Raw genomic sequence first — 20,377 nt, 5'->3', positions numbered from 1 at the left:
CTGACACACACACACACACACACACACACACACACACACACACACACACACACACACACACACACTTGCCTCCTGTCTTCCAAATTCTGATCCACACTTGGATATTCCTGTTGTGTCGTAATGTTGTCTTACAGATGTAAGATGTAAGACGTTTGTCTTGCAACATACGTCTATCAATATGTTACAGACAGCTATAGAGTGATGAAGTGAATGATACATACATGTTGTGGTATATAATACATCAGTATATGGTATATAAAAAAACACATTTTACCCCAAATTTATGGAAGAATTTAATTAATACTTAATTACAGTGACAGACAGTGATGATATCCTATCTTTATATATCTGAAATAGTTGTGGGTCTTATCATTTTGGTTGTAACTTGGAATTTAAAAGAGCAAACATTTATTGAAGAACATCTATATGATAAGAAGTCATTTAGCTAGAGTTTGAAAGAATCAACAACCTTGCACAAGTCCTCAGCCAAGGTTCCCCTTCAACAAGACACTGACTCTTTTCTTGCTCCAGGGACACTGAAGCTGACCCAGTCACAAGTGCCAATTGACAGGAGCCAGAGGAATGAGGATTTCCATAGAGGGATCAATACATTTTTTTAAAATAAACTGGTCCCTTTATGACACCTATTTTCCGTGAGGTCGCTCTATGAGCAACAGCTTTGTAAAAGAAAAACGCACTGCCCATCTCCTCTAACTCTCCTTCTCTCTTTTCTCTTCTCTAACACTCACTGACATGCACACGCACGCGCGAGCGGCTCGCTGTGGCGCTTCTCTGTTGTTGTCTGTCGGAAGGGATGATTAATGAGGCGCGTCCCCGGACACATTCATCCGGGACCCGAGAAGCCCTGGCGATCACCGGGGGAATCAGTCACACCGGCTCAGTCACCGTCAGCAACATCGGGAAGACGTCGAACCCAGTGTGGATGATTCCAGGAAAATACAGAACCAAAACTAACTGGTCTTTTTAAGACAGATAGGTCTCATAAAGCCAACAAATATCAGGCAGATGGTAGATGTAAATAAAACATGGGAAATACCAGGAGAAAGAAATAAGTAGCCTACGTATAATAAGCCTATGAACACTCTAAATCCCTTTGAATGTGTCGATGAGAATACAAGTGTGTAATGTCAGGGAATGTGTAAAAATACGTTATACTATATGATACTAAAGTTGATAAGCCAAAAAAAGATCATTCTTGGGTTTTCCAAGTGTTCAAAATAGATCCATCCTTTGTATTTACGAAATGTATGATCAGCTGAGGCATCTACTGTAAGTTGTTCCTAAGTGTTCAAGTGACTGTTTGCTGGAAAGTAAAATTGAATATGATAAGTCCAGATCTGGTTATAGAGTCGAGACTAATCAAAGTCAAATTGCATAGAAACCTCTACAACAACCTAAATGAGAGTGCAAAGGCAATCGACTCAAAATTAGAAATCGTTATGTGCCTCTGGGTCTCTGGCAGTGAAGACTCCGAGTTTACACAAAGTTTATTAGACCATAACTCCATCCTGAAAATGTGGAGATTCATCAAAACCTCTGTGTGGATTTCTTTTGGGCATATGCAGCGCAATCCAAACTAATCCGATAAGAGCTGGAAATAGCCATACATAACATAATAACACTTGTGATAGGCTATGGTTTTAAGCTGTTCAGAATGCACTTTGCCCAGGGGTCGAGACTGAACAAAAAACATTAAACCACAACTGATACACGGAAATGTCATTCAGTACTCCAGCACTTTCTAGAAGCCCTAAAAACCCGCGATCAAAATCACCAAACGGACATAAAATCCAGGGCGCTAAAATCAGTGGAACAGAGATCCTGAAGAGTTAACACGTGTAGGTCTACACTCAAAAGTCAAGCCCGCTCCCTCTCCCTTTCCCATGAGCAGCCTGGCTCTTAAGCTCCAGAAAGCCCCAGCTGGCACCACCGTGGGGGATACCTGCAGCCCCACCGGTACACGCACCGTCTCTGCCTCTGCTGTTGTGCTCCATGGGCAGGCTCGGTCTGCTTCCCACCCAAATGTGGACTCACCCGTTCAGCGCGGGGAGACACTTCCAAAAAATTAAGAAAAAACAACTTACGGGTTGTTGGCAAAGCTCCGTGCACAGCGTTGACATGGCTGCAAATCCACAAAGCGACCGGCAATAACAACGCCAATCCCTGGGCAGGACGGTGCCGGTGCATCTTCACGGCCGGTGTGGACGCAGCAGCAACGGGAGCGGGAGAGGAAACACTCAGGAAAAAAACAGCGAGGTGAGGGTAAAGCCAGTCGGTCCGTCAGACTCGCTTCGCAGTTGAGGACTGGCGAAGAGGAGCCTGGCTGCACGGACTCACTCTCTCGCTCACACACACTCTCGCTCACTCACTCACTCTCTCTCTTTCTCTTCCTATGTCTGCTCTCTCTCTCTCCCTCTCTCTCTCTCTCCCTCTCCCTCCAATAAAGAGATGATGTAAGGATCGCGCCGGCACACAGGCTGCCCTGCCTTTGCAAACGCAACGCACTTCTCTCTGCAGCTGTCTCGCGTCCTTACTTAGCGATTCCCGAATAAAAACAAAACAAAAAAACAACCGGGTCTCCACCTGCACTGGACGAGAATGACTTGGTGCGACTGTAGTGTGCAGTACAGGCTCCAGTAGTTCAAGGTGGCATGACTGTGCGCAGCTCAAATCCACTGAACTGATTTCTCCTCTCCAGCGCTGTGGTGCGCTGTCCGTGGTGCTGAACTTATCTCAGTCTTTCTGTGTCGCTCTCTCTCCCTCTTCATGTCTTGTAGCCAGACAGTGCCCCCCTCCTTTACTCGGTGGTGGTGGCCTTTTTCCTCGTGCATTTGTTTCCTTCCCCCACATCAAAACCTTGAACAAATATTTCACACGACCAACAGTCACTCTCTTTGTCTTGACGTCGTTATCTCTCGTTTCTTACCCGTTTTCGTGGAAAGACGGGGTAAAGCAACTCCGAACTGTCTTGTAGTGTGCAATTCAACTTCCAAATCAGTCTTTGCCACAATAAACATGTCAGAGATAGGCTTAATGAATACATCGTTAAATGTAAAATGTGAAATTACTTCTCTTACACGTTTACTTAGAGAGTATCTCAACTTGTTCTGGTGAGTTACAGGGTTGTGGAGAACATGAGAGTTCGTGTATGAGATGCCACAATGAAAAAAATTAAAAGTCTTTTCACAAATTACACTTTTATTGAAAAATATATCCTCAGTACTGAGACATCTGTCAGTGATTATGTGCATTAACTAGAATTGGATATATCAGTTTTTATTGCCTCCAGATTGCAAAAGCTTAACTGTTTGTGGAGCACAACAGTTATTTTCTCAATTTTAAAGGGATCAGAGCTGGATTTGGTTTTAACCAGTCAATGACTTACATCTTTGATATAAAGACGATACAATTGTTATTTAGCTCTAAGGTTGTTGTTGAATGTGACAGAAATTCTGTGTGCAAGAAAAGAATTCTGAAGTGTCTTTTTTTGGTTCTTCTTTTGGCCCAGTGTGTATGGCTGAGCATCTCTAGAAGACATTAGCTCAAATTTAAAGACTTGATGTGACTGAGTGACTGAGTGACAGCTGAGCTCCTGCAAGCACGTGTATGCCTTTGTCTAATTCTGCTTCAGAACTCTCAAAATTTCTTTTGGTTTTATTCTTTCAGCATGAAAAAGTCTCAAGTACTGAACACATCAGGGTGTTTACTTTCCACTGAAAAGATGGTGATTCATTTGTAGTGGTGGGGTTTTTTTCTACATGAAAGGAAAAAATCTAGAAATATCCTTTAGAAGCTAATGAAAGGACATGTTCACATAATGACAAATTGCTTTCCATATCTGGCTGTCTGCATTTGTTACTATCATGTCGCAGTCATGTCTCACTCATTGTCATCTGTCCAGAACATAATCTGTGATCATCATTACTGCGGAGATCATTTTTCTAAATGAAGAAAATGGAGAATGAAAATGGAAAATTCATAACAGACAGCTCCATCAGTGGCAATAACATTTTATGAGACTGACAGTCACCAATGTACAAAGAGAAGGAATGTCTTCATCAGGGATCAACAGTAAACAGTATTTCTATTTCTGCTACACTAGAATTTGTCTTAAATGAAAAATATGAAGATACATAATTATGCTGATTAGGTGTTGGCTTAAGCTTCTGAGAATATACTGTGGTTTCACTTACTGTAAAAGTAATATCATGATGTGATAGTACTTTTTGTTCAACTTATTTATAAAAGTGCTACAATGACTTCATCTAAACAGGTGAAACAACAAAACAAAAGTTATTATACTTCTACACTTAATGGTCACACCATAAAGAAAGCTGTGCGTATGCTCCAAAAATATACCAAAGGCTACTCCATACATGACGTGCAGCTAAAAATGTAACTTCATACCATAGGAAGTATAATAAATACTGGATGGAGCCATCGCAACGCCACTCATTGATTTGTGGACCATAGTCTCAGAGCCTTGAGTTTGGCATTATAGATGTCACCATCTTGTTTTTTGGAGCCAGATGTGGCCTGATTTGGATGAGATCATGGAGCTAGGGAGGATATGCATTTCTATGCTTTTACAAAATGCAATCATGCTGTGTTGAAGACGACTCGAAACTAGCGATTGAGACCATAAACTCATTAGGAAACTGATTACTGAGGTAATAAATCCATTGAGAAGTGGGGTCATCTTATCATAATCTTCCATCCAATTAGACTGCTTTTGCAACTAGTGGAGTCACCTCCTGCTGGCCATTTAAAAGAATGCAGGTTTTCAAGACATTGCCGCAGTGGTTTCACTTTTCAGACCTGGATGCTTAATGCACTTACCGTACTGTCGATGCTGCATATTAGGGTTACAGCGGCCACAAAGCGCGGCCAACGGCATACAAATCTATGACATGAATCCCAAGTATCAAACCATCTTAAGACGTTACAGCAACACTAGCAGCTCAGTAAGGCTGTACTTAGCCACAGTGGTAGCGGTATTTAAAGTGAAAAAGAGGCAACTTTTCAACTTATCCCACCCAAGCTTTCACCCTTGGTGGCAGCCTTGTCACAAAGACCGGATTGCTTTTTGACATACATTGAGCTCTCAACATTTTCTTCATAAAGATAAGTCAAAGCAAAAAAGTTGTCAATAGCCAGTTTAAGCTAAATACTACATTAGCACTCTTAAAATGTTCCCGATGTTATCATGCTTATAATGTTCAATGTCTTAGTTTAACATTTTAGCATTCTATAAAAAGGTACAGCTGAGTTGATGAGAATTTCATTAAAAGTTATTAAATTACATCATGGTGGGGACCAAAATGTCTGGACCAAATTTCAAGTAATCTATCCAATAGTTGTTGAGACATTTCTTTCAAAAAACACAAAAGTCAACGTCATGGTGGTGCTAGTGAAAAAGTCAGGAGATTACCAAAGTCAGCAGAATTCATCACCTGGAGACCATGAATGATTGTACAGAATTTCAATTTCAGTCTATCCAATTGTGGTTAAGATACAGTATCTCAGCCTGGACAAAAGCCATGGACCACGTAACTGAAAGACTGAAATTGCCATCCATTGAGCCACATTATCAAGTATGACTTCTTTTCTGTGGTCAGCGATATGTCAAAGAATGAGCTTCTGTATTTTTCTTCTCTCTCCCTTTTCCTCTTTTTCTTGTTGTCTGTTTCTCTTGTTTTCCCTGTGTCTCCCTCCTCTGCTTGTTGATTACTCCGTCCACCCATTCACCATGCCTTTCTCTGTATGACAGTCCTCTTTCTCCACAAGGACTGCAAATGGGTTTGTCAATATGTCATGCATTGTAATTTACAGCCATCATTCATCTCATAAAAAAAGAGTGATGACTGATGGTCCATAGATTTTGAACAAAAAAAAAGTTGATGACAGCAGTGATGAATCTCCAGAGGACGGCTGTTTTGTTAAGTAAAGCGCTTGTGAGAAAGGAGTGATTTTCAGACAGTTGTCCTGGCTGCCTCCCTGCTGTTATCTATCTACTGTAGGACAGACAAAATAAGGCTATGAGGAGATTTCACATAGTGTTTGAGGGAGCATTAGAAAAGGGACCGCCTTCGTGTAAGTTGGATTATACAGTTTTCTTATGTAGACCTGAACAAGACTTAGATAAGGAGCTGTGGTCTGTTCTATGAGAGGAAATTACTGTGATGATAACGTGCATTATTACAGACCCTGACTCAGCACAATAAAGTAGACTCTCAATAAAGTCCATACACTGGACTCTATTAAATATACACTGGAGAGGCAATGATTGGATAAACGATGTGGTCTAAGGTAGAAAGGGAATTCATTGTTGAGATACCCAACAAAATTGGAGGGCTAGAGACAGATGCGGCCAAATTGCTACCCCAGGGAGGAATTCACGAGTTGTCTATAGAGTGATTCACCGCTGTGGAGAAAGTAAAAAAAGAAACCCAAGAAACCTTCCTCCAAAATTTCATCAGGAACCACTATTATTGAGTTATTGTGGCAAACTCAATTTCACAGTGGGATAAAACTACCCGTTTTATTTGGTGTACGAGTTTAATTTGTCTCAGGCATCTCAAGTTAAGGAGGAAACTATCCTACTGACAATAAAAGGGGAAGGGAAGAGTTTCCTATGCATGACACAGGGCTCTACTTTTCTGAAGTGCCATGGGCAAATGTTTTGTCTAAATGTTTTGTCTAAGTGACCATCTCTTGTGCATTGAATGGCAGATCACGAACAATAAACTGTACACACTGAATACTGCCATGTTTAAATCACAGGGAATGTCACACAGTCAAGTGAAATGGTACAAACATAGCACTCCTAGAGAAAAAAGCTCCTCTTTAGGTCAGAGAAAGCTCACACATAAAACTTTAAATAGGTCTGGCAATATCTCAGAGCAAGCAAACGTGGGGTTATTTTTAAAATAGTTCAGGGTTTTGACAGATTTTGCTTACAGTCTCTCACAAATAATACCATCATTAACAATGTGCTTCATGATATCAACAACAACTTCAAAACAGCTACGTTTTCATTTGTTGTTACAAATCTGTGGACAAAAGCAGAAAGAGCACCAGCGCCTCTGTGCGCGTATGCACTGTTTAGAAAACAAGTGAAAGAATGAGGAAGCATATTTTAATTACTATTTTTCTCTTTTAAACACAACCATTTACAGAATGCATGACACTGAGGTAATGTATTTTTGGCAGTGTAATATTAATATCTGTAATATGACAATGGTGAAACAAAGTAAACTCTGTTTTAGTGTTGTACTGTACCACCAGACTATAGAGCTGCTTCTTTCCTCAGGCTGTGACACCGCTCAATTCATTCTAAACTCTCGCCATAAGAAATTGTTTTAATTGTATGACTTGTCTGATCCGTGTAAAAGAATTTAATATGGGCTCACCCTAAACCTGTTGCAACATTAAAGTGATGAACATATTAATGCAATAGTAAGTACAATCCAGTAGTATATCATTCTGGAATGTACTTTGATTTTTCATAAAACAATTTTAATTAAACAAATGCTGAAAGGCATCTTAGCTAAGCTTTGTGATTGGGGTTTGTGGTATCTCAAATTCTACATTTTGACACAAACATTTACTGTAAATGTATATTGGTTCCAAATATCAGTTATCTGTCTCCTTGATAACTAATCATCCATATTGGCCCCGAAAAAAACATAGTGGTTGACCCCTAATTCCTTGTAGTACATTTAACTTCAAATACTGGCATGCCTAAACATAACACATAATTTTAAATGCAATTTAAATATGTAGGTGTGAACATACAGAAGGCTTCATATATTCCCCTTTCCCACCAATAAGTTAATACCTTAACACTGAATCAACTTCACATTCACACTTACCCTCACACAATACACCAAGCCCAGCATGAACCCTGATGAAGTAGCGCCATAATGTCAATTGGTGGTTTTGAGGAAAGGGTAAGAAGTGCAAACATTTCACATTTTTGGTTTTACTGAGCAAGTTTTTTGCCCGCTAGCCATGTCCTTACCTTAACGGATGGTCCGAAGTATGCAGAGACCATAGATGGTGTTGCTCTTGAGAGGACATCTGCAGACTTAAGTGCAGTAGTAGTATCAGAAGATGTTACCTTGCTCCTTGACCTGCCCATAGACACAGTAATTAGGAGTTTCTCACTCTCTTTAACATTGCAAGATAAGGTGATTTTCAACATTCTCATTCATTTCTTAGGGACTAAAAATCAGGTTAGGGTTAAGCAGATATGGGTGGTTAAAAATTTAGAGTGATACAGGGCTACCACGTTTGATATTGGATTAGGCTTGATTGAATTAAAAGGGGACTTACCTTACTTACCTTTGCTGAGGTATGCTCTCTACTGAGTGCCAGTCTAGTGATCATTGACCAAGTGATCACAAACTATTTTTCACCAAACACCTGACACAGCACTCCTCAAATTCATACCCACACTTCAGTTTCTAGAATAGAAACATGAGTCGCTTCACTTGTTCATGTGTTTTACCATGAGTCTGCTTTGTGCAGAATATCTAATCGAACGTGATCACTATATATTTTGCTGAGCCATAACACACTGTAAGTACAGCAATAATATGAAATCAAAATAGCTTACTTGCAGCAGACTGAGGTGCTGTGAATGTACTTCAATTTCACTGGGCGAATCTAACTGAAAATAATCATAAACATATAATGCAATATAATTAAAAATTCACATCGTACATAGAGTTGTCTAGATTTAAGGATTATTATACCTTCTACTGACACAAAATACAGTATGAGAGCTCCAATTTGCAATAAAACTGCATAGCCTAGTCAGTTTGGCCCGTATCTGTCTATTGACTTTTATAAAAACTTTGCTATTAAAAGAAAAAGTTCTTAGGCTCTCTTAGGAAGGACAAGATGTAGTAAAAAAGCTCTTTAAACACTTCAGCATAGATAAACCAGACCTTATCTCTCAATCAGACAATGGCTGTTCAGCACTAAACACTTTTTAGCAGACCAGAGTTGGCAGAAGACATATCTTCATTTAAAAAAAAAAACTGTTGCCATGCCCTCAGTATGCAATTAACACCTTTAGTAAACATAGATCAGACTGTCAGGACCTTGAGGACAACGTGATATCTATGTCTTTCAGCTGTTACATCTGGCTGGCTTGTATTCAGGCTCCCCACCGCGAGCGTTTTGACTTGTCACATCAGCAAAAGCACAGGGGTAACTAATAACATTAATTCAGGCTCCTTTTCATTTAGATATGCCTATAAGCGACGTCAGTGTGGCGGCGTTCACAATACTAGAGCTCTACCTGGCGCACCTGAACGCAGCTGTAATTAACGTGATTAGTTACACCTGTGTTTGACAAGTTAAATGTCCGCCACGACAGATGTCATAAATTAGACCTGCTTACATTACCAGTGTCGTCTGTTAACAGTGGTAAACACTGTGTTTGCGTTTCGTGGTAGTTAGTTAAGCTTTCGAAAAACATAAATAGTCCCTAGTGGTAAACCTCCAAACGACCTGGACTCTCTTTTAGAGAGTTCAGAGCTGGTACCGAAGCTTGGAAAGATACTGTAGCGCCACTAGGCTTAGCTAGAAAAGGCTGTTAGCACTTATGCTAATAGTAAGAGTTTTTAGCAGATGTGTTGGCTAACATAACATTAGCATTAGCTTCTCTTACTTGTCTAACCTGAAAACAGGTGAATAAGTCAACTAACAGTATGACTATACCTGTAAATTGCGCGTTATTTCCTGCTCTTCTTTCTGTCTCTTCTTGTGCACCTGGCAACCTGGACGGTAATGAGGGAACAAACAGCCTGTGGTGTGAGTATTCTTCTTCTATGATTTTTTTTTTTTTTTTCTTCTATGATTTTTCTTCTTCTGTGATTTTCTTTACTTTACTTTTACTTTCCCTGCTCACTCATTTCCCCATTAGCTCTGATTAGCTTCGTCAGCTGTCTGGCCCAATGCGCACATGTATTTGTTTATTAAACAAACTTTAAAGCATTGGTACAGACAGACAGCTACCAACTGCAAATGAGAAGTCTACCATTTTTTGATATGTAGTTGTTTCAACCTATGAACAAACATAAAAACAGGCCAAACGATGGCACTTAACACCCCAAATCACCCATCCACCCACACAAGGGCATAAATTGCACTTAACAGGAGCAAGGAAAGAAAACAGAGAGTAAATATACACATGTATTTGTTTTTATATGGAAGAGATGTGTTCAAATGTAATGGTTTCACATATTTCAGGTGATCTGTATCATTTAAACTGTGACATTCAGAGCAGTTACTTCACAGCTTCTGTTCATCACATTTGATATGAGCCCACTGTATTTTTCCGTTATATCTGGCTATATTTATGGAATGACTGTCCAGTCCCCAGAGAAAACATGAACTGACTGCATTCAGCTGTGTGTTGTGTTGTGTTGTGTGCCTCTAGGCTCTTCTCACTTAAGTCATATGCGATTCTGAGGAACTTTCCAGATCTGCCACTCCTTACCTGTCCACCAGATGCCCTCAGACTTTCTCACAAATCCTGGTCAGCTGACTCTCACATCAGAGATATTCCCACACCTGTTCACATTCCCAAATCATTCCTACCTGCTAACACACCTGTATCCCATGATCTCATCTGTCCTTGGAGTGAATATACCCAACTCACCAGCCCTTTCCTTTGGACAGTTTTTCATCTTGTCAGTATGAAATCTTGTTTCAGCCATCTGCACCTGTGCCAGATTTTCTGCCTGTTGCCTTGATTGCCCCTCTGGATTTGTTTGTGTCTTTTGACTGCCTTCTCATGCCTGACTGTAAGCCTGTTCATTTGAACATTGGTTTAGTGAAGTCCCCTTTTTTTTCGACTTTTTCTGCCTTATTGGGCCCTCAATCCTATTGACTCATGCACCCATTCATGACAACAGTATGCGGATCAAAAGCATGATAGAAGAATAAGACTAGACGGTGAGAGCAAGAGAGTCTGAGTGTAAAATTAGTATACATGCCCCCTCTGTAAACGATTTGTTGATCAATTTCAGTGTCAACTGAGTGTAAGAAAAAAATTGTGGTGGTGGAAATATGTCACCTCGCACAGAGATGGAAGGTGCATTGGCAGTCACTCACGATAATGGTCCTAGAACAGAGGTGCTTGTTACTTTCCATTTTTCATATAGTCAGGTGAACCATATAGAGCTTTCCCCCACCTCTCTCACTACTTGGAAAGTCTCCAGTTCTCCATGACCCTGAACAGGGGGAGCCGGTGAAAAACTGAACGGACTATTATCAGTAGACCATTTACACAGCAGACATTTTGACTTGTCAAAGCAGGTAAAGCACAAGTGTGTCCAATAACGTTAATGATGGCTCCATTCTATAAAGTGTCTCAGTAAGCCATGTCAGTGAGTGAGCATGCACAATAGACCCTTTTCACAGCAGTCAGCAGACATTTTCAATTGTCAAAGCAGGAAAAGCACATCTGTGACCATTAACGTTGACGAGGACTCCATTCCATTAAGTGTCCCAGTAAGCCATGTCAGTGAGTGAGCATGCACAATACCAGAGCCCTGGAACCAGCTTAGCTAAATGGCACGCAGCCATCAATAATGTTGTGAATTCACCTGTGCTTTTCCTGTTCTGACAAGTCAAAATGTGTGCTGTGAGAATGGTCTATAAGCAAACTGGTTATTAGGATGGAAATGCTTTACAGCCACTTACCGTGTGTGTGGGGGGGGGGGCATTTGAGAGCTATAATTAAAAGTAAAATATTTCAGCCCTTTTATTCTCAATTTATTGCATTTGCTGTATACCGCAAGTGACTGCCTTTTATTTGCTCTGTACGTGTACTGAGAGAGAAGGTAGAACACTGCTACAGTTCACTCCCAAAGGAAGCACAGTGGAATTGACTTATGTTAATTAACGACCTTTGGTGTCAATCGTTCCAGGGATTATTTGCATATTCTCAAAATAGCAGTAGAAAAATCAACATCTGCACTTCTGTGAAACTCTCCTTGCTTCTCTGCCTTCAGACATATCATAACACTGCATTACAAATCACTATGCATGTTGTACAAATCACTGTGATTTATGCAATATGTTGATGAGCATGAGCAGATTCCCCTCATCATTTCAGTCTTGGTACATTTGTTGTTTTTTCGCTGTGGAGCAAATAAGTAGGATCGTGAACATAAGTGCTCATTGTACATGGATGTTGAAGGAATCTCCAGCCACTAATGGAATATGTCCATGTCTCAGTGTTATTACTTGCTACTTTTAAAACATAGTATATTTCTTATGATCCATAATTAAAATAAACAGAAGCATTAATATTTTATGCTCGCTTAGCCATCCACACCACAACTCAAGAAGTTGCCTCTTTAGAAGATAAATGCAACACACACGTCTACGTCCGATTGGTTCAGCTGTAAGAAAATATCTTACAATATTGTTTCGGGCAATTTTCACGTGGAGAAGTTTCTGATGAACTTTTTTGCATCAAGACATAATCTTTCAATAGAAAATTGTGATGCAGATTGAGATTGTCAATCCTACTGCACATACAACACTGTACATATTCACATTTTATCAGTAGGGTAAGGTATGATATACACAGATATTCTCTTAAATACAATAATGTTTCAGTGCTTTGCATAGAAAAACCTCTGCTGTGATATTGACCATAGACCCTTTTAGTTAAAGACAAAGGGCAACATTTGGGTGTAAAAACCATAAACTAAATTGTAATGGTTGGAGTCACCGATATCATGCAGAGGACATAAAATGCCCCTGTACTGCAACCAGACTAATAAACTTTATTGCCCACATCCTTAACTACGCATAATATTAAGGATGGATTCCCCTTTAAGTCTCAGCAGTGTTTGGAGTATTTCTTAAAAATCTTCATGGTTTCAACCTGCCATCTACTACCCCAAATTAACAGCAGATCCTATCAGTGGCATGCATTGTCTGTAATCTGATGTCAGACTCTTCTTATCCCTAATAGAAAATCCTGTTGCAAAGAATGTCGAGGTCCGTCACTGCCACGTCAGAGTTTCTCAAGTAATATTGTGATGAATGATAATGTGGATCCACAGGTGACGTCAAAAGGAAAATAGACAAAGGGAAGTAAAAGTAGCTGATGCTGCATTTCACTGTATAAATCCAAACCCTATTTCAGCAGCCGCTTAGGTCAGACAAGTTTCTTTTCTCTTGGAAGACAAGAGACAGACACAATCTGCACTTACAAGGAAAGGTGGTCTTTTTAATAATGTCACTGCATAATTGGTTTCTGAAACATTTCATGGCCTTAATTAACTAAATGAGCCTAAAGGAATCGGCGAGGGCCAGAGGAAGAGAGCAAGGAGTAATACAACTGATAGAGATCAGATACCTTATCTCTTCAGTTCACACGTCTGCTATTCATTCCTGGTTGTCCTCTCAACTCTGCTCCCACACTCTCAATGGGTTTCCGTCTCTCAACTCAAATGAATGTTCTTCACATTCAGAGGCAGTCTCTGGCACATGCTGGATAAAAATTTGCAGTATGAGTGTGAATTTTTGCGGAGTTGTTGAACACTTTGAATGCTCTTCACATATTTCACTGTAACCTCAGTGCTACAGTATAACAAGAGGACACGATGGCATTTTTCATGTCTCAAACGCGTTCACAAGGGCTATGCATTAGTTTTAATTCAACCTGGTCTCTACAAATATCATTTATACAGTATGCAACTATTCTTCATTAGTAATTACTTTTTTAGGCAAAATTGGGGCTGAAAGACACAGACTGCACAGATTTTCCAAATTTCACTGGGATGGTCTTTTTTTAACATAGACTCATACCATCAGAATAATATCAAAGATGCTCTTAGCAAAAAAAAAACACACGCATTCACACTGCACTTAGCCCAGTGCTAAAAGTATTCTAAGAACCATCTTAGCTCCAGGCTAAGAGAGCTGTTAGACACAGGCTAAGAAAGCTTTCAGGTTGGTGCAGCCCTCGCACTTTTCAAAGTGGGTTAACCTTGACTTCTGCCTAGGGCTTTCTGGCCCTGCCCTGAAGCAGGGTTAGCCCTGAGTTTGTGGAGTTTTTCCCTGAAAATTGACTAAATGTGGCGCTAAAAGGTGCCAGTGTGAAACGCGGCAAAGGGACACAAAGTAGTCACACATCAATCTAGAAGGTTAACATAATTTGCATGTTCCAAATGGACCTTTAACCCAGGGCTAAGAGAAATACAGTGTGAATCATATACTGTAGCCCTGGGCTTGGGTTAACCCTGGGTTAAGAATGTATCTGATATGTATAAGAATATGCAGGTTGAAAAGCCCTATAGTGACTTAAACCCTAACCTACCTTTAGGTGTCGCCTAACCATACATTATTTGCTATGAATATTTTAGGAGATGCCAAGTCAACAATAACTGAGAACATATTGTGGCTTTCCCCTTGAAAATAATTACCACTGTAAAACTGTTATAGGAGATTTGGCTGATGTTAAAAGAAGGATTTGTTTTTTAAGCTTCTTATTTATTGACTGATTCTTCCTTTTTTTTTGGGTGCTGGTACTACTGGATCCATGTGTATCTGTGCATTATGTGTGCAAAAAAACATTAAAGAAACAAAGAAAAACGGGATTAGACTAGGCTCTGTGCTGGTAGAATGAATGGCATTTTGGTCCAATCAAGTTGATGTTTTATCTCATTACAGGAATGATTATGTTTGTGTGTGGGCTGCATCCTTTCATGTGATTATACACCGCACACTCTACAGCACGGATAGTGTTAGTAGTATGGATATTGCTAATGCCTATGATGGGTTTTTGTTTACACTTCAGCATCACTGTAGGCTACAGTTATTTTGTCTTGATTACTTAGTTGTTGCTTACAACTCATCAGAAGTTGACAATATATTCACTCTTATCAGCAACGCAATCTTATTGTTTCTGTAGACAAATGTAGAAATTAGGTGATTTGTCTTAAAAAAAATGCTTGAATCAAAAATGTATAATGTATAATCCTTAATGTTTGGCATCAGTGTAGCACATATACGATAACTTGAAACAAAATGACAGAGTTGCTTAGGAACCAAAATGATCCAATTTTAAGCCTTCCTTTTTTGTGATGCAGAAAGATTATAATAAAATTACATCTACAAGGCTGAAGATTGAATAACGCGACTGGTGTAATGTGTGGCATTACAGTAATGACATACAATCTAAGTAAAGCAAGTATCATAAATCAGTATCTAAACACAATAACTCCCTCTTCCAAACAGTTAAAGAAACATATTACTTGGGTCTGAGGGTCTATACAAACATTCAGTATTACTCCCATCCACACCAGCTTGCGGTTTTCTAATGCAATTTGTAAGGAAGTAAGACTGTTTCTTTAAGACCTACAACTTTTCACAAGTCAGCCTCATTGAGTGTCTTGACAGACATGGCGTGATTTCAAGACAAAGGCCTCGGATTAGTAGTGCGGTCACAGTAATTTTCAAGGAGTTTGCACCTAGAAAAATCTCACAGGTACTGTCATGAAGAACAAGGGTGATTGGGGACATGCCAGACACTACCAGTCTTTACCCTTTATTTAAAGGGTGACTCAAGGAGGAGGCAGACTTTTCTTTAACCACTCTTCTGCTTTTAACTTCCCATTTGGTAGGTGTCAGGTGCATGGCTGGACAGGCTTGTGCGCAGTGGTGAGTGTATCCAGCAAGCAGAAGAACAAAACACAGACAAAAATGGCCTAGATGCTCACCCTTCAGGCAGGATAGGTAGGCTGGAAGAGTGAGAGTCATCTAGTGAGTGAGCTTTTATATTTTCCTTTACAGGTGCAGCTAATCTCACTGAAGGCTACAAGAAGGCCAACCACAGACTCTGGGGGGGAAAAAAGCAGACAACAAAAGAAAGAGGCATCAACTGATACAGTCACGGCCGGAAGACTCCATATAGGTGTGTAGGTGGCAAGGTTATAATTTTTCTCCATCTCCTGAATCATTTCCATCTTTTCCCCCTGCCAATCATATTTTGGTCTGTTTTGCTTTTGATAAGCTGAACTGACAATGACAGACTGATTGCACTGAGGATAAATTGTGACTGAATCATCCGATTATGCAGACATAACAAAAGCGCAATAGATGTATTCACCAAAATGAGGTGTACTTTGGAAGCTGTTCTTGGAAGCAGAGCAGACTTCTGAAAACAGACAGATTGAGGAAGTTCCTCATCAAATGCTTATGCGCAACTTGTGCAATGCACCCATTATTCAGAAACCCCAATTGTCCAAAAAAAATTGTCCCTTTGGACTTAAAGCCCTTTCTTTGCCCTTAAACTTATTTGAAGATGCAGGAAAGGACAAAGTTAGGTGCGAAAGGATATTGCCAAAGTCAGGTGACTTTAATGGTAACCATATGAGCATGTGGTAAACATTGGCTGTGTCTCAATTCAGGGGCTGCATCCCTCAAAGGGCGCATTTGAAGGCCAATTATGTCACAACGCTGTGCAAAGGCTGTCCCAATTCGAAGGCTCCTCCAAATGCACCCCACAAATGCAGCCTTCTTTTCCCTCTTTTCGGAGGATGCACCGCTACTATCCTTCACGGCCTCCCATATCCCAAGATCCTTTGCGCACCCAAAAAAGAAGAAAGAAAGAAGGAAAATGGCGACATCAAGTGGTGTAGATCGTCACTTTCATGGGCCTGGGCGGCAGAAATCGTGACGTAAGGGTAAGGGGCGGGAACATCTGGTGACGCAACCAGGAAATGCTCCAAAGGCTAGACCGTCCCATTTAACAACGGTGGATGCGGCTTTCGAAGGATGCAGCCCCTGAATTGAGACACAGCCACAGTGAAACAGTCAGTTTAATTAGGAACAGGCACCAAAACTACTTGGTTAGGTAAAGGAAAAGATCACTGTTTGGTTTAGAATAAGTATAATATATAATATAAGTTTGTTGCATCATTTAAGTTACGTATATAAATTGGTTTGAAATTTCAGAACAGGCCTTCGGGGTAATGTTTTCAGAAGGCCGGCTGTCGGACAAATGGGTTTTCGCTCTACATTTTGGGGTTTCATAATGATGGGCTGTCGGAACAATCGCATGGCACCACTCATCCAGTAGCTCTTTGTGGATGAATTACAAACATTTCCTTGAATACCAATGTTGACCCATATAGTTTAATTAACTGGTTTTGTCTGGTTTGGGATGCCAATTGAGCATACTGTAAAAATTTTTGTTCCACTCAGCTCAAAGTAATAGATTCCGATCTTATAATTTATATTAAAGTGACGCGTGTTATTATTTTTTTTAAAATGTGAAAGCAGTCATCCAATTATGTTCATGAAGCAACAATTTTGGAACATTACCTGGTCTCGCTTTATGACTGAGTGGAGAAGAAGGGCCTGGAAAATTGAAAACACTAATTGCATTTTCAGTATGTGATAAAAAAAGGACAACTGCTTGAGCCAGAGACCTGTAAAGAATATTAAAGTCTGCAAGGAGCAGGAATAATAAAGCTGTTGAGCTCATTAACTTTCCCTCCTTCCTCCTTTCCTTCCCTGCTTTAGGTTTTCTCCTTGTGATCTCCTCTAACTTCTTGCTCCCATCCTTCTCCTTCAAATATTTTCCACCTACATAACTCTGCATATTTACATCACCTTGTTCTACTCACTTCACCCTCTCATGCCGTGAGATGATTATAAAGCATGTTTCATCTCAGTTGCTTACTGCTAAATGCTAATGACTGATCACATTAGCCATATCCTTTATCATCTCAAGTGCCACAGCGACCCCAAACCCAGCCAATCCCATCGCTTTGTAATTAATGAGCATTCCGTTAACGATCTTATGCACATGCTCTACTGACTGATGGAATGTTTTGGGAATGTGTTACCAGGTCACTGTGGTTATTGGGCGTCTCGTTAATGATGGAACGCTCTCCTCCTAACGAGGGGGCGGGGTGGTGGTGCGTGTCTGAGCAGGTGTGGCCAAGGCACTAAGAGATGGCTAATCAAAATGGGATTAGCAGGTTGATGGCCATCAGATTTGAATGAGGATGTCCCTTAGTCAATGTGCTCTCTAAAACGATACAGTGACGAGGAAGGAAAATTCATGAAATTACATCAACTATAGGATAACTGAGAGAGGGCAGAAAGTTTACTTTAAGAAACCGTCCCACAGGATGCAAATGACACTACCTGTCTACCAGTACATGCTACGTTGGTCAACTTCTTTGGTAGCGACTAAAAAAACTCTCAACAACTATGGGATAAAATGCAAAGAGGATGACATTTCTGTTTCTTGGTTGAATGTCTTGGCAACTAATAAGGGACTGACATGAAATTTGGTACAGATATCCATCCAGAGTTTGAATGGTAATGGTGATCCCCAGACTTTCCCTATAGCACCACCAGCAGGTCAAAGTTTTCACTGATCCTGAGAAATGGCTCAACATCTACTTTGTGGATTGGTTCAAAACCCTGACTTCCTCTTCTATCACTGTGAGATTGACACTTGGTTTTGAGTGAAATATCTCCAGAACTACTGGTTGAATTGCCATTAAAACCTGGTATGCACATTAATGACTCCGTCAGGATAAGTTGTAGTAACTTTAGTGATCCCTTAGCTTTCAGTTAGTGCCTTTATTAGGCCAGAATTCTAATTTTCACAATACTTCTGTTTATTACAAAAGCACAATGTTCATTCAGTAAATTATTATCCAATTTAGAGTAAAATAGAGGATAAAGCAGGGCATACTTGAGGACAATGCTGCCTACAACAGCATGTCATTGGGTTCTTAGTCTGATCTTTTAGGGATATCCTCCCCAGCTCTTCCTTCTTGTCCAATAAGGTTTCTTCTGGCTCAAAAAATAAAGATGGTGTAATGCCAGACTCGAGGCTTCAAAACACTGACGTCACAGTGGGTTTCCATGTGGCTAACACACTAAACTAAAATGGTGAAGATGGTAAACATTATACAGTACCTGCTAAACATTAGCATGCTGTGTATTTGTATGGTTGTAGATCCCTGGTCTTGTTTAAATGTCTGCAGGGTTTGCCATCCCTTTAAACATAATGATTAGGTAGAACCAGACCTGGAGAGGAGAGGCCATGGCGTGCTTCCTAACCAGGTAGCCCCAAAGTAAGTAGGCAGGAAAACTCAGGGTCTCTCTCATGCACCACATTTATTTAATTTCTTCTTTGAAATGCCTGGCCTCTAAATGTTCCAGTCTTTATCGCTCTCTCCCGCAAAGTTCAAAACAGGCACTCTTGCTCTTTCTAGCCCTCAGCATTTGTGATTTTGCTGTGAAGGCATTTTCTCTGTTTGTGGTGGCCATTCGTCCATAAGCTGGATTTATGGTGGCAAATCCAAGGCTTTCTTTACCAGCTTGTCCTTACTCTCAACGTGTGTGTGTGTGTGTGTGTGTGTGTGTGTGTGTGTGTGTGTGTGTGTGTGTGTGTGTGTGTGTGTGTGTGTGTGTGTGTGTGTGTGTGTGTGTGTGTGTGTGTGTGTGTGTGTGTGTGTGTGTGTGTGTCTTCTCGTTGAAGGCTGAAGGTCATGATGCCTCCTAATCCGTGATGATTGGCTGACTGCTGGCTACTTCCAAATATGTACAGCTGCCCTTTTGCCCTTGTGCTGCTGCAGTCCTCAAGTCTAAAATCCCATACCCTGCTCCCACTCCTTCCTGTACCCCACCAGCCCCACCTCCAAACACACACACACTTCTTCTCTCTCCTCACATCCTCCTGCCAAATCTGTCCAGTGCGGCCCATTTTCCATTGAATACATAATGCATACACTACTTACTGTATTGCTCCATTTTTTTTTCACATCGCATTGACCCTACTAGGCAATTTCAACAACAGTGATGCATAATTGAATAATTTATAACCTTTTCTGTTTTTAACTGTAGTGTTGAGGTCAATAAATGCAGGTTTAAACACAAAAGAGTTATGTTATCCATTGATGGGCTTTTCCTTGACAGAGAATGACTGTAAAATGAACAAAATATGCTCCTGAGATAAAATAAATTCAATATTGTTTCTGTCTGCTCTTTTTCTGCACTCTAAGAGGAGATTTGAATTGAGTTCTTAAAAAATAAAAAGGCGCAGCAAAATGATCTGATCCTGCCTGTGTTTTTGCTGCATAATGCTTTTCCCTTTTCATATGTTATAATACTCAGTCCACTGAACTTAAGCTTGAACCCTTTGAGGGAGTGTAACTTTCACAATTACATTTAATAATGGCCACATCACTCAATAGCATAAAAAAATGTAATGGGCACCCGAGTCTCCTCAATATTACGGCAATATTTTCCTTGGAGAATTAGCCAAGCCATCTCACATTTTAAAATATGC

The 20,377-nt window shown here is 40.3% G+C and overlaps 1 protein-coding gene and 1 long non-coding RNA gene across 2 annotated transcripts in view; one reads left to right on the top strand and one right to left on the bottom strand.

Annotated features, from left to right (window-relative positions):
* Positions 1–2,789, bottom strand: part of cntnap2a (contactin associated protein 2a) — a 329,832-nt gene extending 327,043 nt beyond the window's left edge. Inside the window, exons 1-2 of the mRNA XM_073488060.1 lie at positions 2,698–2,789; positions 2,106–2,257 (exon numbers count right to left, since the gene is read on the bottom strand). Coding sequence (XP_073344161.1) covers positions 2,106–2,257; positions 2,698–2,789 — 244 coding nt within the window. The remainder of the gene's footprint in view (positions 1–2,105; positions 2,258–2,697) is intronic.
* Positions 2,790–9,482: 6,693 nt separating this feature from the next.
* Positions 9,483–19,841, top strand: LOC141014200 (uncharacterized). Its single transcript, XR_012180474.1, has 3 exons — positions 9,483–9,846; positions 15,853–15,973; positions 19,568–19,841. It is a non-coding gene; the product is annotated as an uncharacterized lncRNA (long non-coding RNA).
* The last annotated feature ends 536 nt before the right edge of the window (positions 19,842–20,377 follow it).

The sequence above is a fragment of the Pagrus major genome, chromosome 19, assembly GCF_040436345.1.
Source record: "Pagrus major chromosome 19, Pma_NU_1.0".
Taxonomy (NCBI): Eukaryota; Metazoa; Chordata; class Actinopteri; order Spariformes; family Sparidae; genus Pagrus; species Pagrus major.
Note: the sequence above shows the minus strand (reverse complement) of the source record. Positions and strands in the feature narration are given on the sequence as shown.